The sequence below is a fragment of the Alligator sinensis genome, unplaced genomic scaffold, assembly GCF_000455745.1.
Source record: "Alligator sinensis unplaced genomic scaffold, ASM45574v1 scaffold560_1, whole genome shotgun sequence".
Lineage (NCBI taxonomy): Eukaryota > Metazoa > Chordata > Crocodylia > Alligatoridae > Alligator > Alligator sinensis.
This window is the reverse complement of record NW_005841837.1, coordinates 473961-491468: the sequence shown is the minus strand read 5'-3', so window position 1 is coordinate 491468 and position 17508 is coordinate 473961. Positions and strand designations below refer to the sequence as shown.

General features: G+C 46.8%; 1 protein-coding gene across 5 annotated transcripts in view; it reads left to right on the top strand.

The window, feature by feature from the left end:
• NRG1 (neuregulin 1) overlaps positions 1-17508 on the top strand; it is a 251358-nt gene that overhangs the window by 53970 nt on the left and 179880 nt on the right. For 4 of the 5 annotated variants that reach the window (XM_025202510.1, XM_025202505.1, XM_025202502.1 and 1 more), the window contains exons 4-5: positions 9921-9971; positions 11826-11876. The exons of the other annotated variant lie outside the window; for it this stretch is intronic. In XM_025202510.1, the coding sequence (XP_025058295.1) occupies positions 9921-9971; positions 11826-11876 (102 nt within the window). The remainder of the gene's footprint in view (positions 1-9920; positions 9972-11825; positions 11877-17508) is intronic. 5 annotated transcript variants of the gene reach the window in all.

Here is a 17508-nt window from a genome sequence, read left to right as displayed (position 1 = left end):
CACCCTGCCCTGCTCCTTTGAGCAACCACGTAGGTCATCAGGCTTGTCTCTACTCTCCTTGGCTAGCCCTGGTGCAGCCTTTTGGGCTTCTCCCGCAACCCTCATCTGTGTGGTGGCCCAGCAATTAACTAAACACTGGGCTAACTCTGCCCCTGGCCTCTCACCAGGTAACCCAACACACTGGTTTCCTAAGTGGGGCTAGTGACTCACCCCTTCGACTCGTGGCTCTCTCTATGATGCCTCACTCAGCCTCAAGCACCTGAAGGCTTACTTGGGTCTCCCCACTCACCCCCGTCTCCCTGGGGCCTCAACACACTCGCCCCCTCTCTGGGGCTCTCCATAGTCGCCCCCACTCTGGGGCTCAGCACATTCATCCCCTCTCTGGGGCCTCAACTTATTCGCCCTCTCCCTGGGGCACTGGGTTCTTCCATCCCTACAGGCTCACGTACCACTCTCATGGGCGTGCCTGGCCCTACTCCCCTCCGATATTATTAACCCACTGGTTGTGGGGACTGGGATTTTGAGGTGCCCCTACCCACCTTTCACTGGGGAGGTAACTGGCCTGGCATTTCTGGGGGACTGTCTCACCACAGGCAGCCCCACCAGACCACCTTTCCCTGGCAGGGTGCAGTTTTCAGTCCTACCCAGGACCAGGAGTCTCCTGCCATCCCCAGTAGCTCCTGCCTTTACCTCCAAGATGTTCCTTGAGCAGCAGTGCAGCCAGGTGTTGTTGTTTCCTCAGCTGCTGGCAGCAAACTGCTGCCCCAGCCCTGAGAGGCAGGATCTTACAATGGCCATCTCATCAGGGCTGGCCTGCAAACATCTGCTGCCTGCTCTCCTCCTTAAGGTGGCAGACACCAAAGGTGCGCTGCCACCCACCTTCCCTCTTAAAAATGGTTCCTGGGGCAGGGTTTCCCTGCTGCTCACAAAGCAGGCTCACTCAAAAGCCCTTAAGTGGTGAGTTCCCTACTGGTACTTGCCACACACCTTCCCTCTAAAAAAAATAACTACCCGGGGGGGTCTCCTGGCTGCCTTCCTTGCAGGCACTTCTCCAGCCTGCTGCAGCCCACACTAACTAGTGAGCACTTCAGTTGTGCTGTGCCACAAACATATTCAAAGCAAAGTCCCTGGTGGGAACCCCAAGACTTACACTTCTTCCAAGCATTTGGGAGTTACCCTTGGTCAGGGTCCCTACCTTTCATACTGACAGCTGTGTAGGAGAAGACTGCCAGCTGGGAAAAGTGTCCTCAGGTCTTTGCTAGAGAATGTGTATGGTTTGGTGTTCAAGGACTGCACTGAGTGTTCAGGAATAGCTATTATCCATCCCACCTCTTTCTGGAAATTCACCACATACTTATCAGATATGTGGCCTCACTGCTGACATCTGTGCTTTACATGATATTTTATTTTCTTAAATGTTTAAAATATCCCAGGCGCACATGACATGAGTATCTATCTGAAAACATCCACAGCATTCCAAGTGCCTGATACATCTGCCATTTAATTCTGTCTCCTGTAATCTAGATTGCTGTAATATTCCCAATTTGGTTGCCCTGGCAATTAGTGCTCAAAAATGGGGCTATTTGCTTGCTTTATGGGACAGAAGCAAATGTGTCAAGTTAAGCCCACCTTTTGCAACCTGTCCCTGCTGTTTAGAAAGCCAGTGTTCTAGGTATACCTCAATCCAAGTGATAGAGCTGTCTTCTCTTACAGTGGATCCTTGCCCAAGGGAAAAGGCTGGGTGGGATATGGCCTCTCTTAATTCTCATGCTCTTTCTTGTTCACTGATGGAACTCTGTTCTTGTGAAGGTCAACCAGAAATCCATTACTGGTTCTTTTTTGGGGGAGGGTTTGAAAGCTCTTTTTATAGTACTTGGCTATTTTTAATTGATGCTAGGTCTACTCCTTATGTTTTTACAGACGCTCTGTCTTTAGTTTTTCTCATTCACTTTTCTAGCTTGGAATTAGTATGCTTGTATTTGGGTTGGTTTCTCATTGTCCTTCTTATTCCCTGCTGCCAGATTGTGCACTATATTTGTCTGGATAGGACTTCTCTTAGATATAATTTTTCTGGTTTTTAGTGAAAAGAAACTGCATTCTCCTTTTGGTGCCTACCAGTCATAATGACTTAAAACATCTATTCTGGTCTCTTAAAATTTGTAATTAAAATAATTTGCTTGCAGGATATAAACTACCTTCTTATTTTGCCACCTTCCTTTTCACGTGCATTCTCTTTAGAAGGACTGTAATTGAGGTCAGCAGAGATGCATGAAGTTATTTTGGAGATGTATAAATAAAGAACACTGAAGTTTGGCACTTTACATTAATTACTTTCCACATAGTCATTTGGTCATTTTTCGCATGTAAAGGTTTTTTGCAGCATGTTTGTTTTGTGAATTTTATCATATTTTTAAGAAACTTATTAACTCCAATGAAGCGCATCACCAGGCTTGTGTGAGCTAAGGCCAAGGTTGTGGTGGAGCTGTGTTGCAGTACTTATTTACCAAAATCCCCATGCCTATATATAAAGTGACCTTATTTCTAAAGGTACAGAACCCTCTTCATCTTCCATTGACCTTGACCTTAGTCCATCACAATTTGAAAACATTGCCTAAAATCATCATTTCCTCAAAGTGCTCCATTCTTCTTCAGCTAGCATAATTTTAGTTTTGACAGCAGTGTTGGCAGGAGTGTGAAATTTATTACATCCCAATTGAATCTACTACCTATCCTTCTTTTGATGTTAGTCAACAATAGATGCCTGAAAGGAAGGCAAATAAAAACAATCAAAATCATCTCAATCAGTATAAAACCCTATGATGCTCTTGGCCAGCTGTACAATACTTTACATAGAAGAAAAATCCCTTCCTACCCATCTATTGATCTGTTTGAGATTAGATTAGAGCAAGAGATGAAATTATCTGTCCTTTTTCATAAATACAGTTACCTTGATCTTCAGTATTTTTCAGATGTTATCCTAGGAATTATGGGACAGATTCTTAACTGTGTGTATCAGCATGCCTGTATGGAAGCCATAGGAATACAGCTAAAGAGTTGAATCTAACTTCATAAGAATTTTGTTATGGTGCAATTTGAGTTGGAATAGTACTACCCCAGCAACTCTCAAGAATGGATGAGGTAGGAAGGGAACTATGAACATAGTTATTCAGGGTGAAGAAAATGTGAGAGAGCAACTTCTATTCCTTTGGACAGCTTTTCAGTGATTAAAAGATTAAAGAGTGACCACAGCAATAATATCTGTCGCAGAAATTTCTCTAGGAGCTTGGATTAGGAAGTAGATCTTTACAAACATCAAGAAACATGACTTCAAAAGAGCAATTAGAAATACAAAGATATAGTATTTGTTCCATTTGAAATCTTCCAGAGACATATGACTCACATTAAATATGACTGATCTATCAATCCCAGAGAACTGCAGACAAACCCAAATGGATGACTAGCTCAACTTCTCAATAATAAATAAATAAAATAAAGATGTGAACGGAAAGGTCATTGTGGCGGTAGATGAGTAATAAATCCACCATTAATCATTTGAATAAAATATTTAATAACAGTATCATTTTGCTACATGGTCCATGAAGGCCAACATGTGGAAAGAAAGTATCTGAAATATGACAGACAGATTCAGAGTAATCCCTGAATGTCTAGATATTTTCCTTCCTATCCATTAGGTATTGTTTCACATTTAGGGATATGTACTGTAGCTGTACTAATGGCTTCTATATGAGGAGAGGACAACTAAGAGCTGTCTGTCTAAAGTACTTGCATGGCTCAATTCCTAAGCACCATGTGAACTTCTCTGTAGCCTTATCTACAACCTTGTAAGATTTAAGGCCTGTTACAAAGACAGGGGATTTCTCCAAATACCTAGTTAGGAGCAAGTCTTTGGTTGCTGCTTGGTCAGTCCTTCCTATTTTACATAAACATTCTGTATGTTTTTCCTTTTGGTGTTATTTGGGGGATGAGGGGGATCCCTGAGCTGCTGCTTGGCTCTGAATAGTTTTACATAAATGGATGCTGCTCTATGAAGAATAGCAAAGGACATTGGTAACTTAGCCTGCTGACTGACCCTTTCATTGTTATTTGCCACTTTTCATCATTTGTGGCTAGCAGTACTCTTGTTCTGAAGGCACTAGAATTTTATTGGGGAATGGAACAAGAGAGAAAAAGGTAGTATCTTACAAAACAGTAGATGAGTTTACCAGTCAGCACATCCTATGCTGATGGCCAGGCATTCTCCCTAAGGCCTGAGAAAATGACTCCTGAAAATGAGGCCTATGGCCTCACTAAATGGAGCACCAACACATATGTAATAGTGACAGTGGTCTGACACTTATGCTGTGTTTTGGGGTCTGTCCTGGTACTAGTACATGGGTGTGCCTGAAAGTGTGGTCATTGGATAAGGCACCATCTTAAACCTCTGCAAAACAGGGTAACAGAAAGCTGAGTTAGTGTTATAAACACATCTCTGCCTAGCAAAGCATCTCTGTGCTGAAGTTCAGGGACTTTGAGTCCTGTCAATAGCCAAGACTAAGGCCCAGGCTGTCTCTCCCCTGAGGGCTCTCGCAGCTTACTTACAGGCCTGAATCAATGCCAGTGACATTAATGGAAGGCTTTCCATTGAGTTCTGCAGACTTTGCATCAAGTCTAGATAGACTAAATAGATAGTGGCTGCCAGGGCATGCTGAGAAATACTCAAAAACTGAAGCAATACTCTGGGTCAGTTAAGTGTCTCTGAAAAAGAGGCATCTCAAGAACAGCAGCATCCAGTCATGCCTCAAGAAGCAGTCCACTTCAGCTCTGCTCAAGTGTTACAACAACACTTATTGTCCATACAGAGTCCTCATACAGCAGAGTGAGCTCTCTTCTCTCAGCAGTCAAAGTACAGCTTCTATGGATGCAAATGCTTATCTGGTTCAGGGCAAGGCAGTTGCTTTGCGCTGTTGTGTCCTTTCTGGGCTCTTTACTTTCTTGCTAAGGGGAGCAAATCTAGGTTGGAACTAATTGGAGAACTAGGAAAATGGGAGTGGTGGACTGCAAAGAGCTTCTCAGAGGGACCTGAGAAAAAAATCACATGCCCTTGCCTTGGCAATTTGACATGAGGAACGAAAGCAGCAACAGGCAAACATTTCTACTTCCACTCTCTTTGAAGTTAGGTGCCCTGGTGAACAGTTGTTCACCAAGTTCTTGATGTACTCCCATGATGTAGAGGTACGTTGCTAACAAGTCCCCTCTCAGCCTTCTCTTCTGTAGGCTAAAGAGGCCCAAGTCCCTCAGCCTCCCCTCGTATGGCTTGTCTTGCCAGTCCCTGATCATACAGGTGACTCTTCTCTGGACCCTCTCAAGTTTTTGCACTTCCTTGTTGAAGTGCGGCACCCAGAACTAGACACAGTACTCCAGCTGTGGTCTCACCAGTGCAGAGTACAGTGGGAGTATCACTTCCTTAGTTTTGCATGAGATGCAATGTTTAATGTATGCCAGTGTGTTGTTTGCCCTGCTGGCCACAGCATTGCACTGCTGACTCATGTTCATGTGATGGTCCCTTTTGGCCATGTTGGGGATTGTTTGCCCCCAGATAGAGAACCTTACATTTCTGAGTGTTGAACTTCATCTGGTTCCAGCCTGCCCAACTCTCCAGCCTGCCCAGGTTCGCCTTTATCTGCAACCTGTCTTTTGTCATGATGACACTCCCCCATAAGTTGGTGTTGTCTGCAAACTTGGCCAGCGAGCTTCTCTAAAAGAGAGGGCTGTGAAGGTTGGGGAGCTGGGGGGGATGGATACATTAAGGATGTATAAAGTTTGCGGATTTTGAGCTATTGATGTTGATGGAGACCAAGATTGGGAGAGGGCCCAAAGCTGTTTATCTCCAAATCACCAGATTCTTACAGCACTGGAGGTACCACTAATGGAAACTTGTTGCTATTCTTCTGCCTCAGGCAAGTGTTGACAGCCATCTTGAAGTAGCCCCTTTCCATTCTTCCTCAGCCAGTTGTCTGTTGGTGTTTTATTATGGGATCCCAATTCTTCTCTTGTTGGTGTAGTGTGCAGTACTTAATCAGCAGTAATAAACAGGTTGAGGGAAAGACATTAAAAAAAGCCTGAGCCTGAATTGATTCAGTCTTTACAGATTAGTCTAACCTGCAGAGAGTGAACTGGTTTGCACGTGGATAGACATTTGACACATGCTTGTAGTAGCTCAAGCCTGAAGCCTAGGGTGCTAGAGCAGCCCTCCCTTCCACAGGGAAGCTGAGCTGAGGATGAGGACCATGGCCAGGCCCAGGCAGGCCCGCCCCAGCAGCTTCCTGACAGCTAGGAGCAATCCAGCCACATGGGGCTGCCCCCCCCTCTAGAGGGGAACTCCCTTTCCCTCACCGCCGGTGCTGGCAGGGGGGCCAAGTTTGGTGCTGTTGGAGGCTCTTCTCCTTCTTCCTCCCACACCTGCACTGGGGTGGGGAGGGAGGCTCTGTGAGGCTGCCTGGCCCCAGAGGGGGGCTCTTCCCCTTGCTTCTCCCCTATCTCTGTGGGGTGGGGAGCGGGGGGCTGTATGGGATGCTGCCCAGCCCCGGAAAGCGACTCTTCCCCCCCACTCCTCCCCCAGGGCAGGGGGCGGCTCTGTTCCATGCTAGGGGGGGACTCCTCCTCGTCCCCCCAGAGGGGCAGCGGGAGCATGGAGCTCAGCTGGACCAGGTGTGGGTGTGAAGGAATGTGGGAGGTGTAGGGACCCCCACACATTCCCCACATGGCATGCAGCCCCCACTGCCTGGAAACAGCAGCAGGCGGGGCAGTCAGGGTGCTCATGCCCAGCGCAGGCACAGCTCCGGCTACTGCTGCGTTGGGGGAGGAAGTGAAGCCTGCCGTATCCCTCCGGCTCTGCTCCCTGAGCCTGCAGTGGGGGAAGCCCCGCACTGGAGCCAGCTGCTGTCCCCAACTCCCCACTGTGCAGGTCCCGCACTCTGCCGGGAGGGGAGGGAGCCCCACCTCCCTGCTTCCCTGTAGAGTCCAGCACCAGGCTTCCCAGATGCAAGTGCAGAGCTGCAACAGGTGATGCACACCATGGGGGGGAGGGGGACCTTACACCCCACACATTCCCTAACACCCTACACACCCACACCCTTCCCAGCTGAGGTCTGTGCTCCTGCTGCCCCTCTGGGGTGAGGAGGAGGAGGGGGAAGAATTCTCTCCCAGCATGGCACAGAGTCTCCCCCTGCCCCCCGCCCCTGCTCTGGGGCCTGGCAGCATTGCATGGAGCTCCCCTACCCCACCCTCCCAACCCCATAGCAGCAGGGGGGAAAAAGGAGGAGGAGGAAGAGTCCCCATCCAGCACCTCACCGAGTCCCCTTCCTCACCATGGTGGGGGAGGAGGAGGAGGAGGTAGAAGAGTCCCCCCCAGCATGGAACAGAGCCCTCCTCCCCATACTGCAGGACAACCAACCCAGCATGGCCCTGTTAAGGTGAAGGGGGCAGGGAGAAGGATTAATTCCTCCCTCCGTCTCTTCCCTGCGTCTGGGGTCTGGCAGCTCTAGGGGCCACGGCTGCAGCCCCCTCCCCTCTGCTCCCCGGCAGACAGGCTGACCATGGCTGTGGTGGAGGAAGAGGAGAAGGAGGGAAGAATTAACCCCATTCCTGTCCACTTTGCCTTAACGGGACCATGCCAGCTGGTGTCTCAGCTAGGGCTGGTCTCTGCTCCGGCTAGAGAGCAGAGGGATGGGGTCAGCTCTGTGGTTGGAGCAGAGAGCCCCACCCAGCCCAGAGAGCATGCCAGGATGCTGGAGGTGTCTGGTTTATCTTAAACCAGCAAGGGGTCTGGGACAGACATTGCATAAACCAGTTTGAGCCAAATCAGTTTAGTCTGATACTACATTAAACCAGGTTCATCTCAAACCAGTTTTGGCCATTTCGAAACTGGTTTATATAGTACTGAATGTCTGTCCTGTTACAGGTTTAAACTAGTTTCTGATCACTTAAACTAGTTTATGTGTAATGTTTGTCCTTAGCTATTATGTTTTACCTTTGGAGATATTAATGCTGCTAACAGTACTTGGTATTGTGCGACTTTTCTCCCCATTTGCTGAACATGTTCTCTGAAGCATTTCTGAGGCAGGAGCCTTGAGATAAACAGTCTGCTTCAAATGAAACTTGCCATCTGCATTCTTGCAGGCAGGCACTGAGCTCAACTGCTGCCATTGAGCTGGAGGCAGGAACAATGAGACATGCTCCATCAGCTCAGCACAGTCACCAAGTGGAACAGTTTCTTTAAGAGAAAAAGAAAATGTTGATCCGGTACTGCCTGATGCTGAGACATCTCAGCTGCCAGGCCTGCTTTGTCCCATATTGTGATTGAGAGGTTAATTGCTATACAGCAGTGCAGTCTTCATCCCTGGCAAGCAGCATAGGTCCTTGCCAGTGTCCAGCTATGCATCTCCAAATTCCATGACCTTCTGCAATGAGGTTTGACCCTCAAATCTGTGTTATACTGATTTTCAAATTAATCACTGCTACAAGAGAAAATCAGCATAGTTAGGGGTTTGGGTTTTTTTTTTTTAAATTAACAAAATAATGCTGGGCTAAATGTCCAAATAAAATCAGTACATTTCCCAAAGAAGTCTAGGTCAAAAGAAAAAGAAAATCCAAACAGAAGAGGCTATGATGGGGTGAAAGATGAATGGTTGTGAACACAGAAGTCCTTACAGTATACTTAACTGGGGGCTACTCTGAAGTAAGAATGAGTCTGGTCAAATTCATTTCCAACCACAAGTTGGAAAACTGAGTCTCAAATGCCTTGAAGGAACATGGCGGAAGGACATCTCTTCTGCTAAGTAAGAGATTTTTACCATTTCTTTGCTAAGATCTAGAATCAGAAAATGAAGGAGCGTTCATTTTGTCAGAAGGACTTGAACTTGCAGATAATTTTTTGAGCAGCGTGACGAGACTGACCAGCTAACAGGAGAGGGAGTGACTGCTGATCCTTCAAGTCATTCAGAAATATCTTACTTCGGAGGATGCCCTGAAATAGCTGTCTGAGTCCTTTCCTCAAGCACCTCATGGAGCCTTCTGGATTTCTTTCATTTGATCTGCCAGAGCTTTTGCCTTAAATTCTAGGTCAGGATGTTTCTGTCACTTCTTAAAATGATGGCATTTGTGACTGTTCTCCTTTTCTGACCTCTCTCTAGCTACTGTGTTGCCAATAGAATTGTAGCATATGATCACCCCTGTAACTTGGTGCATTTACCAGAACTGTGAGATCAGTGCTGAAATATGGGCTGAGAGATGTTCTGCTCTCCATTACATAGTGGACTGTGCCTAGACTGTGTGGTTTCATTGCAATGAAGAAGGTTTGCATAGAAACTTTATTCCGCTTTTGTGCAACAGAAATATTGTCTTTCGAAGGAGAGCCTTCAGAATCTGTCACAAATATGATTTGGTTTGTGCATGTGATTTAGAAGATTTCCATAAAATGGATATATTTATCAGCAAGTCCAGTACAATAACTTTTGAAAATCTGATTGCTTAGAAGCATGAGAAGTAATACCTATACTGAAGTCTTCCATAAACATGGACATTTGTATGATTTCCTGCTGCAACTGATTCATTAATCCCAGAGAAGAATGCAACTTCAACAACAGAGTCATTATAGTAGCTGGGTCAGGGGGAGCTGGTTTTCTCCTTCAAGCCTTAGCTATAGATTGTCCTGCATTTCTTCCCAAGAAGAGCTTTTTATGAATAGGTCAGTTGCAACATGCCTGCTTGCCCCCTGAGGCTGAAGGCTGAGCTTGCTTTTTGAGCTCTATTTTTTTATCTTGGTCCTTTCTTAACAGATGAACCGCTTTTATGGCTTAGCATGAGTTCAGGATCTTCGGAGCCCAACTTGTAATTTCCCTGTGACCCTTTATGTTTTGCAGAGCACATCAGCAAGATAACAGTTTCAACAGAGGGGACAAAAACTTCCTCACGTAAGTTGAGTTAAACAGACTGTCTCTCTCTCCCCCTTCAACCAGGTCTTTGGATCTTGGTCTGCTCTCTAGCTCATCCTGCGTATAATTTACCTGCAACTGGAGCGTCTGCATGTAGGAGTAGCAACCCAGGTGCTGGACTTGCATTAGGGATGATAACACTGTGGTAAACTGTGTCCTGCTTGCCCTTCATTTCGTGACTTAGAAACACTCACAAGCAATGAGTAAGAGGCTAAGCTGGCTCTTTTTTTCCATCCCTGAGTTGTATATGTTGTCCTGCTCACTGCAACAGGTATTTTGCCACAGTTCAAGTGACCATTTCTGGGGTCACAGGTTACTCAGAGAGATCTGAGCATGCCCCCAATGGTGCCTATTTTCCATTCTCACAAAGATGGTAGTCCTAGCTATCACCTATTCAGCTCTGTCAACCATTACAGAATGCTTTCACTGTTTTAGAATATTTAGAGTTTCATGCACCATACAGAAATATGCATAGCTGCAATTATCATTTGGCTAGCACACCATTTTTCCTCTAACGACTGGAGCTGGATTGGTGTGCAGTACTCCTGTACGCCCTGCCAAGATCTGGTCACCTAGAAAAATAGCTTTAATAGCTTTGGTGATGAAAGAACTTACAGAGTGATCTTAATTTTGAAAAGGTTTTCCTCTGCATGATTATTCCTTTGGGACATGTTATGAACAGCAGAAGGATACCGATTTCATCTAGTTTCCTAGTGTGCACCTGGTATCTGATTTAAGGTTTCTATGAGGAATATGGCAGCATGTTAGCCTACATCGTGGTCTATTTTGAACCTCCCTGATACATCCTCAGGGCTATTGTTAACTGCTAAGAGTTCCTTGGTTCTGTCTTCTTCACTTTGATTGCATGGCACTTTGTGGTGCTGTCACATATAAAGCACTCTGCAGGTTTTGTCATCTTGCCTTCTAGCTGAGGTTGCTGACTTGTACCCTTTGTAGCTGACTTCTTTGCTCATGTATGACTCTATTGCCTGGGGCCCTGGAAGAGTAAAACTCTTGCAATCCCCAAATGCACGCTGTGATTTTGTTGCATGTGCTCTGGTTTTGTACCTTCTGGCTCAAAAAACTCAATCTTGATTTTTTCCATTTAATTGAATACAGTATTGGTATAAACTTATTTTTCTGCATGCTATCCTAGTATGACTCATCTCTCAGCTGGTTGCTTTAGCTGACCTAAACATTGGCAATTCCTTTTAGCCACTTTTGAGTCTGCTTTTCTATCTTCTTTCTTTTCACTAAGAAAGAAAACTGTCCTGTCACTGAATAAAGTTTTATTCCTGAGCATATCCATCTTTTGTCACTTCATGGCTATGCTTCTTTTCAGTCATGGATATGTCTAAAACTGGCAGAACTTCTGGTCTCTGCTCTTTCAAGTCCCTAAGCATAGGTGTTATTTCACTTAGCAGAGTCTTGACAGCCCATTTGGCAGTGATCTAGAGGAGTACTTGCATAGAGTGGTTCTTTGTTCAGTATGAGGGACAGAATGGTCACTTGAAGATCCACGTGCTTTCTGGCTTGTCCCTGATGATGTAGGAAACAGCTGAAAACCCTGTAGCCATCATTGCCAACTTTCTCTTTGGCTTCCCTCTAAAGACAATGGAGCATATTTTGCAGTGATTGATTATTCACAGTGTGCCCAGGACATGTTGAACTGAGTTTGAAGTTCTCTGTTCTCTGGGGCTGTCATTCATTATTCTTGCCTTCAGTGGATTTCTTCTTTTTCTTTTTCTTTTTTTCCTGAAGAAGACAAGCTCAAGATCTCCCACTATGATGTAGTAGCCTTATGACTTTGTTGTTACCTTCTCTTTATTGCAGAGACTATGCCTAGGATACAAGCTTCAACAGAAGGAACAAACACCTCCTCCTGTGAGTATGGATGAGCAAATTTAAAACTTTACTTAAAGTTACTGTCCAGGTATATATTCTGCTCCCTAATGTCATGTCTTCATAATTCCCTCCCATTCCCAGTTCTGGGTCTACCACTGTAAAAATGAGCTCCACCTACCCAGCTGCCCCAGAGACTGCAGATTAGGTGAAAAAGGTAGCTCAGTATGCTTGCTCCAGGTTCTCTGATTTAAAAGACCCTGAGAACAGAATGTGATGGAAGGTTCAGGTCCACCCTGGGCCACTTGAGGCTGCCGCTCAGCCATCTACTCTGTCTAATTGCCAGTCATTGGTGGACCTACGTGAGAATGAGCGAGTGGGGCTCATTCTGTCAGGTGGTGGCCTGAGATTGGGGAGATGCCATAGACACATGGTGTAGTTCACTAAATGTGCAACTGTGCTTGCCCCCAGACAAGGGATTGCTGATCTACAGCATCACCTACTGCACTTGCTGTAAATGCATCTGGGAGCATTAAAACCTCCCCAGCCTGTGGGGCCAATCGTGTTGTTCTGGATTGGTCAAAAGGTCACAGGCAGCCAGTTTAAAGGCAGGCAAACCACTCTGGAACCCTCTGCTTGTAATTTCTCCACAGGGAAGGAAGGTCACTAGCAAGCATTGAGCAGCTCCTATGCCTTCCTGCCTGTAGAGTTGCTGTGGCTGGAATGCACTGTGCTCCAGCTCTCCCCAGCTGGATTATGATCCTAAGGATTTCCCCTTTGAGTCCTTTGCAACTGGCCTATGTTAAGAGTTTCTCAGCTTTCCTCCTTTGTTCCAGGCTGGCCTGGTTGGAGGCAGGGACACAATCCATTTTGTAAAGGCAAGTACAGTGCCTTTACTGCTCTCCCTGGGTTCCCACAGCCAGTGCAAAGATCCTCCCTCCCCTTGCAGGGCAGAGGCATTTAGAGAAAGGACACCAGGTGGTCAGAGCCCACCACAGTTGGTCCTGGGACTTCAGGAGTAGCTGAGACAGTGGGGCAGGTAGGGCCTCTTCCTCCTTCCTGCTGTACTGAGGTTGATTCAACTCTTGCAGTGTTTTATATGAGCTTTGCTTTCATGAACATTGTGTGCCTCCCAAGGCTGGTGGGGTACAGCGACTGCCTGCAGGCGGTGGCGTGGTGGCGGTGAGCTTCCGCAGGTGGCTGCGGTGGTGTTGGCAGCAGGGGAAGGGGAGCTGGTGAGCGCCGACTGGCAATTAGCGACCACCCGCAGACATCATCAGCGGCAAGGGGGGTGGGGGGGTGGGGAATGGTGACCGCCTGCAGGTGCTGCCAGCAACCAATCTCAGGGGGTGCACCACCAATCTCAGGGTGCAAGTGCATCCGTGTGCACCCCCTACACATTGCCAATGTTTGCTTTCATAATCACATGTGCACCCCTGAGGGCCACAGTTTAGAAACAGGCCTGTAGCCTGTTCGACACCCCTGAGCCAAACCTTTCAGGCCAGGAAAGGCATTTCATAATATACTATAGTATTACCTTGTTGATTTAAGTGGACTGGCAATGGGTGTCAAACTTGACCTGGGCCAGATTCAGACTGCAGGGGCTCCTCCTGAGCTGGATCCAGAGGGCTTGCAGCAACTGCGGTGTGGCTGCATTCAGGCAGCAGCATGAGTCTGGGGCCAGGTGGTAGTGTGTAGCATGGAGCTGCTTTTGAGTGGCAGCACAGTTCGGGGACCCAGCAGCACAGGTTTGGGGGTGCACGGTGGCACACGGCTGCACTCGGGCACCAGTGTGGCTCTTGGGGCTGCTACCAATGGCAGTGTCCATCAGAGTCTAGGAACCCTGAACTCTGCAGCAGACAACCTCACTTGCCAACTTCCAGTAGACTACCTGAAAGTTGGATGGAATAGTTCTGTGGGCCAGATCCAGCTCATGGGCCACATATTTGACATCCCTGGGCTAGATGAACCAGTGGCCTTATCGCTCATGACTGCTCCAGTGTTCTGACAAAATGTACTGTGTATACTATTGCAACCTATATATAGCTGCCCTTAATTCACATTTAATGACTATTGCAGCAACAAAATATGGAATTTTCAAAGCCAGCCCCTGGGTATGGAACTCAAATTATCTGTCATTCTTAAAATGATGAAACATAAGATTTATGCTTGCAGATTTTTCTAGCTATTAACTTGATTGGTGCTTTTATCTAATGTGTCAAGGGAACAAAAGAAATTAGGACCTAGTAAAAAAAAACTTTCTGCCTGCCTTCAAGGTGGGAAGAATACATGGATCTTACCTATTTTGTTATATAATGGCAAGGTAAAAAGGCAACTTATGTGAAAGTCATCCCCAGTACTGTTTACAAATCTCTCTTCTTCAAGTTCTTTGGGCTAAATATGCTCTTTTGTACACTGGTATAAATCAGGTCTCTCTCCATTAAGGTCAATAGAATTATACAGCGTTGAGGTGGTGAGAGAGCAGAATGAACCACTGCCTTGCCTTACATAATCAGAATGCCACCAGATGGGAATGGAAGCATTTTACCCACATTTTTGTATAGATGTGAATGTCTGTACCAGAACACTGGGGAAATTAAGCCCCATTCATGTGAAGAAACTAGTGGGGGCTGTTCTAGATTCAAATGTGCCTTTTTTACAACAGTTGTTGTAAATGTGGTACAATAAGAGGTGTGTGCTTCTACCACTCATAAGGAGACTTGATGCTACTTCAGAAAACATGCCTGCAATGTCACCAGCAGGAAACACATGGAACAACCTCAGAACAACAGAAAAATTATATAGGAGCTCTGTCCTAGATTTTCACAAGAGACACAGGACTTTGGGGTGCTTCCTTTTTTGGATCCCATATTCAGATGCCTTTACGGACCTGGGTATTCTAGCTGCCAGGTGCTTACCAGCATATCTTTCTAAAAAACTGCATTCCTTTCAGTGTCCCAGTTTCAGACACTGAAAAATTGAAGGCCCCCTCAAAGTCTAGTCCCTTTATCCTAATGTTCATTTAGAGCTGTTGGAAAGGACATGAGTGAAATGACTGTCATGATAATGAAATCCACAAGCTTCTAGAAGTGGCTGACAAGTGAATGGCTGACAAGTGACAAATGGTCAGGAAATCCAAACAGGGAGGAGGAAATTCATATCTCAGACCAGCTCATGTTGTGTGTCATCATGCAAGGATCCATGGGTGACAGCACTCACAAAATGGAGTAGCTGCAAATACCCGAATGCAAAGTATATCATACTTTTAGGATGTCTTAATATTGAAGTCCAAATGATAACTTACATATTTCTTGTTGGGGAAGCATGTGCAATAGAATTTTTCATGCTGGATCTCATGAGTGAAGTGAGCAGACCACTAGTAATTGGAGCCTCATATGCTATCATTAGCAAGAGCTGCAGAGGTCGTTCTTAAGCATGTCTGAGCAGCAAGTGGATAGAAGTAATTTTTCTTCTGTGTCTAGGACTGCAGTGATCTGAAACAAATCCCTCAAAACTTGTATATCTTTTCTGTGCAGCATAGCTGAGAGAGAAGTAATTGCAAACTTTACTCTAAGATGACTCAGTCCTTGGTTTCACATGCATTTAGTTAATGGAGCACACAAAACTAGAATGTGGCCATCATAGTAACATTAAAGGAATTGCTAAAAAAAAATGTTTTGCTTCCTCACTGTGACAGTCAAAAATGATGTGCATGTTTGCCCTGATTTTCTAGAGCAGTGCCCAAAAAGCGATTCTTGCTCATAATGTAGAGTATATAAATGCTATAATTCTAAAGTAATGGATTGGCAGGATGCTGTGCCTTGGTGTGCAGAACCTTGCATGAGAAGGGGTTCTGCAGGGATGCAAATATTGCTAAGATCTGTGCAGAAGGAGATGTGGATGGTCACTGGACATTGCATGTTACTTTAGGGGTCTCTTCATATGCTTTATCAGTGGTGAGCAGGGATCCTGGTTTTCTCTGTTAAAATTGCAAATTCTCTGATAAAAATCACAAATTCTCTGATTTAAAAAATCCAACATCCATGATTAAAATGAAATGTCACTAATATATATATCTCTAGAGAGAGAGAGAAAGGTGTCAATTGAACACAATGTTTTATTGATATATTTACATTTTTAAATCAATTTGGAAGCGTACCAGTGCCTCAATTGTTATAATAAAATAAATTCTGAATGCCTATACATTTTGATGTTTGATTTTGGGTTTTTAATCATTGAAAATCAGAGCTCCCCCTGCCCCCTTCGCTCACCAGAGCGCAGGTCTGGGCCCCTCACTCCCCACCCACAGACCCCCTCCCCAGCCTGCTGGAAGGGGCCCCCAGCTGCCAGGGCTATGGGGCCAGGGATCCAGGTCCACAGCCCCTTGCCCCCCTGCAGCAGAGCCCAAGCCCTGGCTGCTGCCCATGAGAGGCAGCAGAGCAGAGCATGGGAGCCTGGCTCCCCCTACCCTGTAGGTGGCACAGCCAGAGCAGAGCCTGTCCAGGGGCTGGAGGAGGGAGTGAAGGAGGGCAGCCAGCTCCACGGCACTATGGTGAGGCACCCCCTGCCCACCTGTCAGCAGCGAAGGGCACAACTCTGTGCCACCCTTCTGCTGCTGCTGGGCAGGCAGGGGGTACCTCATCATGGCAGCATGGGGCTCATGGTAACGACACCAAGCTTCCCCACCCAGCTCTGTTCTACCACGCTGGGTCCTGCCCACTGGGCTGGAGAGCCCCCAGGGGAGGGCAGCAGGGCAGGGAGCCTGAGCCCACAGCAGGCAGCCTGCAGGCACCCCACCCCATGTACAGATTTAGGGGGCACATGCCCCTCATGCCCCCCATGAATGCACATACCAGTGGGGAGTCAGCACCCTCCCCTACCTCCAGGACAAGTCGCCCATGGCTTCTTCCCACACCCCTGCCTGGGCCCTGCAGCCATGCACTCCACCCCTGGGCCCCAAGCCCCATGCACCACCCTGGCTGGGTAGCAGCCCAGCCCCAGTCATGCCCAACTCCCTCCCTCCTTCACCCCGCCCCTCACTATGGGGGCCTCAATCTCCCCCTCCCCCATGACTTGCCCGCAGGGGAGCTGCTCTCCATGCTGCCTGCCTGCCATGTGCATGTGTGCGTGTGCACATGCACATGGCGCCCCCTGCCTGCCTGTCTTCCTCCAGCTCCCCACAGCCCCTTGCAAGCTGGAACTCTGCCAGCTTGGAAGGGGAAGCTCACCATTTCCTGTGTTTTTCTCCTTTAAGGAGAAAATCTGGGTTTTTCTCCTTAAAATGAGAAAATCCGGGCTCTACCACGTTTTTCCTGTGGCAAACAGAAAACCTAGATCCCTGGTGATGAGGAATACCCTAGAGAAGAAGAGGAGGACACTTCTGTGAAGTCCTTCTACTCATTATCTTGAAGAAGACTGGGGACAAGGCAATGGAAACAGCTGACACTGGGAACTCGGATGAGATTGCTTGGGAAAATAGTTCAAGGACAGAAGAGGCAGATGGACTTGTGACTGAGGGGATGAGGAAATGGGCCTATGGAAAGGTTTTAGGTTGTTCAGCATCATAGTGATAGGATAATATTTTTTCAAGAATGAGGGATTTGGGGGAGTGTCTCTGAACCAATGTGGAGATGCAGTGTAGTGGTGTGAGGAAGCCAGGGTCTCTCTTGGTTGG